At 40.0% G+C, this 12,554-nt stretch overlaps 1 protein-coding gene across 1 annotated transcript; it reads right to left on the bottom strand.

The window, feature by feature from the left end:
- Positions 1 to 952: 952 nt before the first annotated feature.
- Positions 953 to 10,575, bottom strand: SLC25A33 (solute carrier family 25 (pyrimidine nucleotide carrier), member 33). The gene is made up of 6 exons (XM_010284421.1): positions 10,397 to 10,575; positions 6,604 to 6,681; positions 4,989 to 5,089; positions 3,822 to 3,888; positions 2,199 to 2,479; positions 953 to 1,535 (listed from the first exon to the last, which is right to left on the bottom strand). Exons 1-6 carry the CDS (start codon positions 10,441 to 10,443, stop codon positions 1,333 to 1,335), a joined length of 777 nt encoding a protein of 258 aa, XP_010282723.1. The 5' UTR covers positions 10,444 to 10,575; the 3' UTR covers positions 953 to 1,332.
- Between the last annotated feature and the right edge of the window lie 1,979 nt (positions 10,576 to 12,554).

Genomic DNA, 12,554 nt, shown 5'->3' with positions numbered 1-12,554 from the left:
CTATAGTACTTATGAAGAGACTAATCTCAAGTATGCAGGATATTTGATTTATAACTGAAAGGTAAGAACTGTATCGTGACTACTGTTGAAAAATTCCCCTTTGATACTGTCTTTGAAGGGGAAGGCAGATATCCTATCTATAGGAAATGTGAGAACTGTTCAACAGGCTGCACTAAGCTGGCAAATCCTTACTTCCTTCAATAAGAAATCAAGTAATGACATAAAGAAACTATTTACACAGGCTGTGGATTTTTTGGGTGTTCGCTCCAGTGACATGTCTATGAGAACGTAGTATCTCATTCCCATCAGAAGCACTGCTCTACAAGGACATCAAATCAAGAGGGACATATTCCCAAGTATTGTAAAGCAGAATCCAGAATTGCATTTATAGTCTATAGTGTTTGGGACCTATCTTATCTTCTCTTCCACTCTCCAGACCCCTAGCATTGAAGTATAAGAAAAATCTAACACAAAAAATCCCCAGAGTAGTAAAAGGCTGATGTCAGAATACATGACCAAGTTCCTGCATCTCATGGAATTTCCACAGGGCAGCCAGGCCACAATCACTGACTGTCCTTACACTCTCAGTGCTTCACAAAAGCAAGGTCTAAAAGCCAAGTCATGACAGATCTGTTTACAGGCAGTAGCATAAGCCTGTGTGCCAAATGCATAGGTGCACCCTGTACTCTAATTTTTTTACTAGAAGCCTCCCACAATCATATTCCAGCAATACTGCCAGTGTAAGTGGCTTTTCTAAGAGATTCTAGTGTGCATACCACCAAAAGAGAAACACAGTACAAAACTGTCCTACTTGAACACTCCAGGATGTTCACACAGCAATGAATGACGCACCTTGAATAAACCAGAAGAACTCTCAAAGTTATTTGGGCATTAGGCTATTATAGTCCTAAAAAGTGACATGACTCCAGTAATAAGACGACAGAGTTTCAAATTTCCAAACCAGTTCCTCTCCTGTTTTAATACAGTTTTAATGAACATCAGTCCAAGAGATAACTTGATAGTATGAGGTACATTCCTTGACCACATATGGCTGTGCTTAAGGAAAAAGGACAAACATATACTTAAATTAAATAGTGTAATTTAATTTAGTAGCAGTTTAATTATCATTAAGTTAAAAAAAAGTTATAATTAAACTATTAACATTAATGACTTGAGACCTTTCAGAAAGCATGAATCCAAAACGAAATATCCAGCAGGTGGTCACAGACTCGTAGTTTTTCCACCAGCAGTGCCACCAGCACCAGTCTCTCAAAGGACTATTTGTTCAACGAAGAAATTGGTCTACACTTTGTAACAGGAGTCTTGGGTCTGCTACTTCGCATGGTCTTCTAACAGATACACAATTAACTCATAGGTGGACAACACAATGGCTGTGTTTGGTATCTGCCGGATGAGCTGGGCAAAGAGTCCTCTGTAGAAGGCGAGATAGCCTTCTTCACATGCTACCAGACGTGCTGTCTGAATGAAAGTCTTGTATTTAGTGCCTTCTTCACGCAGTCGTGTCCGTATGACCTCTGCAGAAAAGCAAAACAGAGCCCAAAGTTAACAAGACTTAAACCTTCCCTTTGAGAAACATGCCATTACCAGGAAAGAGTATGCAAATCCAGTGGCATGAAAATATTCCTGTACCAACTGCCTGCAGTACTTTCAGCCATGGAATCCTGTACACATTGCCCTTCAGGTAAGAAGCAAAGTTAAACATGAGTTCCCTTGCATGTGGAATAAATGGATTATGTGCTCATTCAAGCTACTACAGAACTAAATGCTTCACTAATGTTCTTGTAATCAATATTGCTCTTCCTATACAACCATAACAACATTCACGGCTCTCCAAAAAGAGTAACATTGCTCAGCCCACAAGTGTTTCCCACCACTTGATCACAGAATCCCAAAGGCTGTGGGTACACTGAGGCTGCCAGTGAGAACAGAAGCATTAAGCATTCAACTTCTTCTGGACATTTTTTGAGTTGTTTTTAAACTAGGAAGTTCCATTCACGAACTATGTGGCTACCTAGGAATGGTGGGACCAGTACTGAAAATGCCAATGCATATGCACATGTCACAGTAACATCCATTTGTCCATGCAAATGAATTTTACAGCCTTAAACACCACAATTCATCTTGGATTACAGGCAACAGCTGTTCTACTGCAATCATAAATGGAAAAGTTAACATACCATGTGGATAAGCAATACAAGAGGCACAGCCCTTGGAAACAGCAGCAGCAAACATCAGTCCAAAGAGGTTTGTCGAGTTCCTTTCGGTCCCATTAGGAGAAGGGGGCAGTTGGACTTCCTTTAAATGCTTTTTTAAACTTTCATAAATAGCAAAGCAGATAATGGTCTCAGAAATCCCAGCATAGGAGGCAGTCAGGCCCCTATAAAAGCCGCGGATACCTTCTGTCTGGTAAACATATCTAGCACACTGCAAAGCATTCATTGGTTTTGAACCCCTGACTCTAAAAAAAACCAAACAGAACAAAGCATACAATGAGCCCAGAAAAATAATTAATATTAAAACACTCATGGCTTTCAGCAGTTTTTGTAACTACAGAAATGGTTCTCTGCTAAGTTTTACTCCAAAAACCTTCTAGGAAAGCTGCATAGAGCAGGACTGTCATGCTAAGAGTGCACACTTGGCTTTACTAATTCACTAATACATACTCAATAATTCTTTCAGCTCAAGTTCTATCACTCTGTCCCAGTTCACGCCAATGCTTTAAAAGACAATAAGCACTGAAGAAACCCTGCTTTGTGTTAAACTAGAAATTCCGTTTAAAGCCATCTTCAGCAGGCCAAGAGAGAGGTCTGCTACATGAGAAATCATCTTTCATTTTAAGAGGCAACACTCAATTCAAAGGTGCCACCCTGTGAAGTGCTGGAATTAAGTCTTATAAATTATGTATAAGTTGTGATGCCTTAAAGGATTCTTACGTGACTTAAAATGTCCTTGCAGGAAGGAATTTCTATTTTAAGCAGTCACATTATTAGCAGAGTCCCTCATTGCTTCAATATCCACCAGTGACTGTGAATCACTCAACTAAAAGACATTACTGTCAAATTCCCTCTCTGCCTTCAGGAGGTATGGTTAACACTAATACAATGCTGAAGGAAGCAAAAGAACATTAAACCACTGCAACAGATTCTTATTTCCTCTAGAATGTTTTATGAAACTAATATGGCTTCATCACAATTTAAAAACATCATCCTTTCTGTTTACAGCTACCGAGCTGGGTATCAGTAACCCTGGTTTGCTGCAGTAGCACACACATCTGTATAACCTAGGATCAGTACAAGTGATGTTGCTAGATGGGACACAGACTGCAACCTCATGCTCAGCCTCCAACATGAGCTCTTCTGACCTCTATTATTCTCTATTATCATCATAGCTTCTATTATTGCTGCATCAAAGCATTTCAGTTCTTGATATACTTATCCTCAACATCAACCCCTGAAGTACAGAAGATTCTGTAGGCAGGAATCTGAGAGAAAATTAATGCTATGCCCAAATTTATTTAAGATTTACAGTGACACCAGAAACTGAACCTAAGCCAGCACTCAAAGCAACTTCCACGTCCGTCTCAATAGTAACTATGCATCAAACTGAAGTAGGACATACAGAACCTTAACTCTGACCTGCACAGGCATGGTGGCTTAAAAGGTGGAATTGAGAGTCAGGGATACAATTGGGCAAGATCTATCAAAGTACAAAGAGCCACAAATAAAAACATGAAAGTTCAGTTTTCCAGAGGCTCCCTTAGCCACTCAGTGGCATCCAATCTCCGTCAATCAATTACTTACTTCCGTTCCAGTTGCATTCTGGTTTTCACCATCCATATAGGATTCATCAGGGAATTCGTGATAAAGGCTGAAAAAGAGAAAAGAAAACCAGAAGTATAGCTGAATCCAGGCCAGTGTATTGCCATGGCAAACATGAACTTTATACATTGTGAGACAGTCCCAGTTACCAGCTCTACCTAGAGATTTCAAGAGACATGCAGGTGCATAGGTTACAGTCTCTCTCTTGCCAGAGAACCATCTCATGTTAAACTTCAGGAGGCATCGACCAATGGCCTTGAAATTTCTTAAACGATTCTTCCTTTTTGCACCTATTTTAATATATACTTCATGTTCCTAAAGACTGCTATAGACAAGATACCCTGCTGACTGGGTTTTAGAATAATAGATAAACAGCAACCTGAGGGGAAAACACACACGTCTTAGTCTTTTGTTTTCCCCAAGGCTCTAGGTGGTGCCATTGAGCCATCTCATTAACAGAATCCACCCATAATTAAGGGGTTAGTTTGGGAAAGATTATTTTTAATGATCCCTCTCATGAGTGATGTTTGAACTAGTGGAGCTCTTCTGCAGTATTTTTCTTACAAGAACAAACCCTGGTAGGAAAAATACAACATCCTAAAACAGTATCAAATGTTTGTTGGTGTCTACTAATATTGTTTTTTTCTTACAGAGACATTACCATAGCATTGCAGTTGGAAAAAAATTCATCTCAAGTTAGTAAACAACAATCTAGAAATATTTCAGTGTTGAACAGGAAAACAGTTACTCTGTAAACAAGGTAAGTTAGGCGCTAGCAAACTCCTGTTTTCTGGCATATACAGCCTCAGCTAAGTGTACGTTTTCGGAATGTGCCACATACTGGCCTCTGTACTCCTTCATGTACCACAACTATCCAGAGCTGTTAGCCAAGACTGGTGTGTTAGCCTAGGTCCTGTACAGACAGACGGAAAGTCCAGTCCCGGCCTTATGATTCATTCTATTCATTTTGCAACTGTCGAGAGGGATAGAAGTCTTGGAGCAACAATAGCTTGGAATAAATACTTGAAAGAATTAAGGTGCATCTTAAAGCCACACAGATACCAATACATGTATTGCCTGCTATTAGTGAGGGGCTCGACACTGGGGTATTGCTGCAGACCATTTGGAAGATGAATAACAAATACATACCTGCAGAACCTGCAGAACAGATGTGCACAATGTTGCTGTTGGGCACAAAAATGCCATTAAATCGCTCTTTGGCTTTGGAGTAGCATGCAAAATAGACAGCTCTATGCAGGGGAAGAAAAAAAAAGAAAAGCAATACAATCATAACATCAAGTTAGACACATTATTATTCTTCTCCCCACCTGCCAAAAACAAGGCTTTCTCTCCAAAGAGGCCTCCATATGACTACTTCCATCTACAAGGACACGGGGTTTTTTTTCCTCTTTACACTACAGTGCCACTATCTGACTTGACACTCACAGGGTAGAAATATTTTACTTTCACACCAGGTCTTGAGATGGGAGGCAACATGGTCTTGCAGACAAAGCAAGTTACGTTAGATACGTACACCAGCTCTGGCCTTAAACACACTTTGTGAACTTGGGAATGTCACTTTCCCTCCTGGAGCCTATATTTGCCATATATTTGCTCAGCACAGTAACTGCATTAGCAGCACTTTGTGCTTTAAATGCTCAACCCTGGACTGAAATGAAGACGTTTTACACACCTCAAATCCCTACATAATGCACAGGAATAGAGGAAGCTCAGCTGATCTGCAACAGTCAATATGATGAGTAAGAAGCTGTCTGAACCAAGTACATTCAGGTCACAGCTCCTTCAAGTGAACTTCTAGAAAAAGGTGGATATGGATGGCTACAATTTAAGAATTTCCATAAAGTACCTTATTCCAATCTTATGGAAGAATATGAAGGAACACAAAAGACAGCGTGAGTTGCATGAAAAAGCAGGTAGTCTTGGATTCAGATCCCTGCTGCAAGATTACCTGTACAGAAACAGGATTCCCCACTTCCGGGGGGAACATCCTACCTAGTAGGCAAGAGGCCAGAGAGGGAGTACACCACTCTTCAAGTTCCTTTTTAACTGGTTCAATCTCAGGCAGAGAAGATCTGCCAATTTCCCAGTTGCTAACAACTTTTAACATTTGCTACGCACAAAGATCTTCATCCCTGCCAAAAATGGGACAGTCATAGGTACATGCGGAAACCATTTAGGTGCCTGTAAGACTTCCAAATACAAACAAACTTTGTAGCTACTTTTGTTGCTGCTGTTAAAAAAAAAAAAAAAACGGAGGGGGACACATACACACACCCCCTTTGGGGTTATGTGGCAGAAATGTAAGCCTTTTCCCCTCAGCTGCAGTTTTTTTATTTGGGAAGAATTTAGGCAATCAAGGACCAGGTAGGTACTCCTCTCTCCTGGCATCTAGCCCCTACTCAGTGTTTAGCAAGCGCTTTTATGTATTTGTAGGGAAGCAGCAGATCATATTAGAAAAACACAAATATTAATCCTATGGATTTTTTCTGCACTACTTTCTCTTGTTTTCTCAAGCACATGGCAAGTGGCTCTTGCACTTAGTTAATCTGCACCTTCCAGTGTTATGCAAGTGTAAAGCAGATTTTTAGAAGTATTGGTATGTATACTGTGCAGTATACATGCACAAATATCAGTTTACAGACAGGATAACTTCATGACCTATTCTTTTGAATCACAAATGCACTGCAACATTTGGGTAGTAGGTACCTTAAATGTGTGTTTTAGAAGTAGTTTAACTATTTACCTTGATGGTGCAACTCCAACCAAGTTCGGACCCAGCCCTCGGAAGAGTGACCTTGGTCCTTCTTTTTCCAGAATTGACCTTAAAACAAAAACAAACAGGTGGGGGAAAAAAAAAAAGATAGTATTTGGGTTAAAAGTTAAGCTTCTTGTTCTGTCAGTCAGTCAAAAGAACTGTACAAAAGCAGTAAGTATTAATTGTGAAGCTATTATCGTTTAAGCTACATAATATACTTGAAAATTAGCAGAATTATACGCTACTGAATAAAAGCCATTATACCATAAAACTTCAGTGCACTACAGGCACATGTATGTCATGTGGCACAAGGTTATAATTTCCATTCTTTGAAAGAGTCAGAAATTGAATTAAAGTTTCATGGAGAATCCAGTGACAGTTGACTCTAATGAACAAAGAATATTTTTGTCATTCTCTGTATGGCATACATATGACATACTCCGTATTTGGCAATTCAGGAGTTAGAGACATGAAAAAAAGAAATCCTTTTTCCTTTCACAATTACCTAGCAATGTGTTTTTTCCCCCAGAGTGAAGTTGAATGTGGCAACCGTACTACAACCTATGTCTCGCCAGGTACTTCAGCAATATCTGGTTTTGAGGGCATTCAAAAAGTTTACATCATCTTTCCTAAGTAAAATCCAACTACAGAGGTACTGCTGTGAATCACTGTCAGGACTGGACTTCATGATCAGGTCTAAAGCAGGAAGATCACCAAATAATGCTTTCCTGCAGTTCTGCAATTTCTACATCCCAGGTTTCCAAAGCCATTTCCACCCATCTTCCCTCATACCTTAGAAGGCACGCTGGGCTAGGACTTCTCTGAAGAACATAAACTGTTTGGACAGCTTCCCCAGCAGCTTCCAAGTTCTGTACAATACCTTGCTGAAGTACCTCATTAAAAAAGACTTATCTTAGAAATTCCTTGCACTACTAACAGCGGACATATTTACAAGGACTAAACCAACAGCCAAACACTAGTAAACAGCCAAGTATCTACCAGTGAAAGACAGGTAGTCCAGGAATCACTGGGATTTCAGTGCACTATCTGCTAGACAGCAGGCCTCTTAACTGAACTCACCATGTGAAAACAATGCAAGAAAATCCAGATTACACCAGGCTCCATGGGTAGTTCACGTGCAGCTGTTGGAACTGCCAGTTTTTCAGAATCTGCTTTCTAGGTCATTAGCACTGTTGAGAATGTTCCCCACAGATTCCAAAACCAAGCTCATTAGACAGAAGAAGATATAGGAGCTTCTGAAATACTTTTTCTGCAACAGAGTTGAACTTGCTTTGTAAAGTCCAGGGCTGAGTGTCTCCAAGGAGACAGATCCACCAACTACTTGTTCTTTGTCACTTAGCAGTCACGACTGCACATTCCAGCTGGGGTGACTCATCAGAATCTTAAATGCATTAGACAAAAACAGCATGTCCTTCTGGAGAGCTTGCTATTCAGCAGCAGGCTTAACCTGCCCCCCTCAGTACCTACTTTCTATTTACAGCAGTTAAGGGGCTTTCATACTCAACACCTTTAGCTCTTACAGAGCAATTTTATGTGTAGGGCTCTATGGCTGCTGCTTTAGCCACACAACTTTCCCAAACCAGAAGGCCCAAGTCATATCCAGTTTGGCAATGCAGGCATGACCAGGATTGAGAAAGGGATGGAAGAGTAAAAGCAAGAGACCTAACTTCACTTCTTTCTTCATACATTTGTACTTTATCAGAAAGATCATAATCAACAGCATTATCTGTTCTTCATAGATGCTGCCTGCAAGGGAATGACAGCATAAATATTTCACTCTCACTTTTCAATCCTCTGAAGTAAGAAGGTTGAAAACTTGTTGATACATGCAGCTGGGCAATTCCTGAAGTGAAATGAAATCATGATCATAGTCACCAAATTTAATGAGCTTAATAAATATATTAAAACGTTGACCCAATTTTAAACCATTTCCTCTCATCCTAAAAAAACAAAAAACAAAAAACAAAAACGCCAATCCCAGAAAAAGATGGGCCAAAAGGATGAATTAAAAGCCTTGTGCCTTGAAGTTTTCACTTCCATTAGTTAGGCCTGCCTAAAGTCCAATGCTGCAAGGTAAAAAGATAGCAAGAGAAAGGAGACGAAAATCAAAGACAACTGGCACTACCTTACATTCTCAGTCACGAATTGCTCTAGACTCACCTCTGAATAGACAAAGAAATGTTTGGCAGGGGAAAGCAGCACTGTTTACAATACAGAAACTCAAGTCCCAGAATGACTCTAGCCAGATAGTTCTGCAGAGAATTTGAATTAGCACTGTACTGTTATATAACTGTGCAGCTTCTCCCCAGGCAATCTGCCAAGCATGTTGGCCTTACATAAAATCACTCGACTTGCTCTGCTAGTCATTATTTTCCTTGGCATTTCTGCTACCTGATCTAAACAGGAGCTCCCTGCATCACCCTGGGGTGCCCAATGAACCAAATAAACTGAATCCATTTGCATGAGGTCTGAACCATAAGTTTATGGTGCTTTGATATGAAATACAGTAGTAGAGATTTAGACTTCCGAGTTGCTGGTAAAACTATTCATCAGTTGTAAGCTAGATGATTTCACATTTCCTCTTCTTTATGAATATGCATCTGAAAGGGAACAGCTGGAGCATCAGCTGCTGCAGTCTGAACCACACAGAAAGCTTTCAAGTAGATCTTATACAGGTGTAGATAGGATTGATGCATAACAATTGGCAAATATAACATCTAATAGCAAACAGACAGGAGCTCATTAAGTCAGCTATTGCTGAGAAAAAGATAAAAGCTTCCAAGACCCCAATCAGATATTGTATTTTAGTGAGGCTGCTTTTGCAAAAAGTGTCCTTCACCCACTCCCGTAAGTTTCAGTTAAAAGCTCATCCACACAGGAGTGCAGACAAGCATAACTTAAAATATATGGGAAACACAGAATTCCGGAGGTCATCTGCTTCAAACTCATGCTCAATCCAAGGCCAGTTTCAAAGACAGATCAGAGGCCGACACACATCACTGAGTGCAGAGAATCAGAAACTGCTGATCCATTATGGTGAAGGAAAGGCTACACCCTCACTTTTATATGATGCTCCAAAGAGAGTGCTTCAAGACAAGGGATTAAAACTTCCCTCCATCAAACAGGTAAATAGCATGGGCAGCAATAGCAACAAGTATCTCTACTATCTACTCAAAGCAAACTGGGAACGGGTCCAGGACAAAGAAAAAGCATATATGGCTTATTCAGTCCTTCAGTCATTTGCCAAGAACTGGCCCCAGCTAGCAAGGATTACCTGCTCCAATGCTCAACATGATTATTCACAATAAGGGACAAAGACATCACTTCTCAGTGTCAAAAAAGAGAAAAAGTCCTTTCCTCTGGAATATTTTCTGTGATAGTTCCCACAAGCTAAGGCATGTCAAGAGTTTACAGTATGTCCTGTGTATTGAACTCTCGGAAGTCATAACTACCAAAAAACCTAAATGTGAGGGGACAATTTAAAAATAACACCTCCAGACAGTTATTCAAATCTTGGCAAGTTTCTAAGTGGTGGAAACAAGTTTCTGTGGAAGTTCAAAGGAACGCTCACGAGTCCTGAATATGTATGTGTTTTTAAAAGAATAATTTATCTTTATACTGCTGAGGCAGAAGCCCAACTGACATCAATCCTTCCAGTGCAAGTCTGGAGCAAAATTTTCATTCCATGTTTGCACACAGGAATTGCAACTCAGATCACTGATGTCAAGCAACACTGAATGACAGGAGGAGCAGTACTCACTTGAGAACACTGAAGAGCCCAGGTGATACAGATGTTGGCCTGACCATTCCTTCACCACTGATGGTCCCCAGCTGGACTTGTGGGTAGTAGACAGCCCGGAAAGCTAACTTTGAAGATTGCAGCCTAGTCTTTATTACCTCCAAGGGACAAGTAAAGATGGCACCAACTGTTCCTCCGCATCTGTAAAATACAATTTAAACACAAGGCAGAGTCAAGAAAACATAGCTGCACAGTTGTGTCAAATCACAGCATGGCATACAAATAAAACCTGAAGACTTGTCTCCACTTGCTCTGCGCCGTCAACAAATTATTAGGACGCAGGGCAGTTTTGGCATTAGGCAAGGGGGACTGTTCCCAAGCCCTGGGGGAGGGGAGAGAAGGTTGAGAAACTGTTATAATGATCATGTGTAGTGATGAGATTGGTAAACATGAAGACGATACCCAGCACTAACAAAAAATCCCTGACTGACCATCTGCTGGTCCCATGTTCTGCCAGGACTTGGAATTCTGCCTGTAAAAACTTCAGAGGCATCCCTGTTTCAGAGGTTGTTGTCCTAAACCAGACATACCCTTTGATGGATTTTTCTTATGGGAAGCAGGAAGCTGGCTGATGAGAACAAGTCACTGGGGATTAGGACACTATAGATTCAAAACACAGCAATATAATTCTTCACCATTCAGTACTTAAAATTAAAACAGCTGTCTACAGAAGTAGCAAATATCAAAACTACACTAGGTTAGTAACTAGGCCCTCTTAAAAACAACAGATATCAACTATTTTTGGGGGGGCAAGGGGGAGGAAGCTGCAAGGATTCTATGATTCTATGATGAGAAGGAGGGTGGGAAAACACAACATGACTAAAGAATGGAATTCTTATACTCTGATAACAGAAGGGAAAAAATAAAATACTGTATACCCACACATACATGTGTGTGTATGTATGTATATATAGACACACACATATAAATATATCTATAAAGAAGAAATTAATGATCCTATAATAGGCATATACTCATCTTTCTGTACTCAGACTGAGCCTCAGAAAAAGCACACTGGGCCAAGAATATAAAGTGTATGAATCCTAATTTTATTTTTAATCGGTGATCTGGAAAGTGACTGGTCAAACCATTTCTCTCCCTGCTGCTGTTCCTCTTTGGTAATTGAATGTCCCTTCTGTCAACTTCACAGTTAAGCATAACATTGCAGTTGGCTAAAAGGCACTACAGATTAAATTTTATTAATCAAACACATTGGGATTTAGGAAGACTTAACTAAAGATTTCCGTTTTTTTCCAAGGGCATTTACTACAACTGAATCTATTGACTAGGAAATATTTTCTTTGTTTACACAAGTGTCAAAGCATGTGATTCCCTCAAAAACCTGTGTTTGTGATTTTCCTTAGAAAACACAAGTCAGCAACATCACTCTCTTTGATGTTCATGTGAAACTGTAATTTAAGTAGTTTTCCATGAAAGGGAGATGAATTAAGAAAAATAAAAATCCTACCCTTTGTCTTGTGGACAAAAGAAGCGTTGCTTGCTAGACTCATAAGAAGTTTGCATGCACTAATTTGGAAACAGAGATCCATAAAAGGACATTAATAAAGGTAGTAGTGCATGTTTTCTAAAGCCTCATTTATACATGAACTATTTTACTAGGAGAATCTTTTTTTAAACCCAAGGAAAACGGTAAGCCAAGAATGGCAGAAAAATCCAAGCTGTAGATACATACTAGTTTATAAATGCTTTACCCAGTACAGCTTATTTTGCTTGCTGAAACAGTATGTATTATATCAAACAGTAACCATTCTATGCCAAAACCCTGAATCCGCTGCACTTGCACTAACAGCCTGGCCACCCTGGCTGTAAAACCACAAAAATTAAGGTTCTTTATATTCAAAAGGACACCTTAGACCACATGGCCAGGGAATACAACTTCCTCACCACAGTTTTCATGTTCTGCAAAATTCTGTCCAAGTACATGATCCCAAATACTATGCTTTTCAGATACAAAGGCATCCAACAGAAGAAACTGTTTTCACCGAGACTGGCAATATGATTTAGTAGCATGCTTCAATGAGTTCTCCTTTAAGTTCTTGCTTCTTCCTCTTCCCTGCTGAAAGGTGGGGGAAAAACTAAACTCGGGACAACCCACACA

Source organism: Phaethon lepturus, unplaced genomic scaffold (genome assembly GCF_000687285.1).
Source record: "Phaethon lepturus isolate BGI_N335 unplaced genomic scaffold, ASM68728v1 scaffold26190, whole genome shotgun sequence".
Taxonomy (NCBI): Eukaryota; Metazoa; Chordata; class Aves; order Phaethontiformes; family Phaethontidae; genus Phaethon; species Phaethon lepturus.
The sequence above is the reverse complement of the archived record's forward strand: the minus strand, read 5'-3'. Positions and strand labels throughout refer to the sequence as shown.

Coding starts and splice junctions, on each gene's coding strand:
- SLC25A33 (XM_010284421.1), bottom strand. CDS start 10,443: ATGGTCAGGCCAACATCTGTATCACCTGGGCTCTTCAGTGTTCTCAA. Junction 6,682..10,396: donor GGGCTCTTCAGTGTTCTCAA/GTGAGTACTGCT, acceptor TTTTGTTTTAAG/GTCAATTCTGGAAAAAGAAG. Junction 5,090..6,603: donor GTTGGAGTTGCACCATCAAG/GTAAATAGTTAA, acceptor TCCCCTGCATAG/AGCTGTCTATTTTGCATGCT.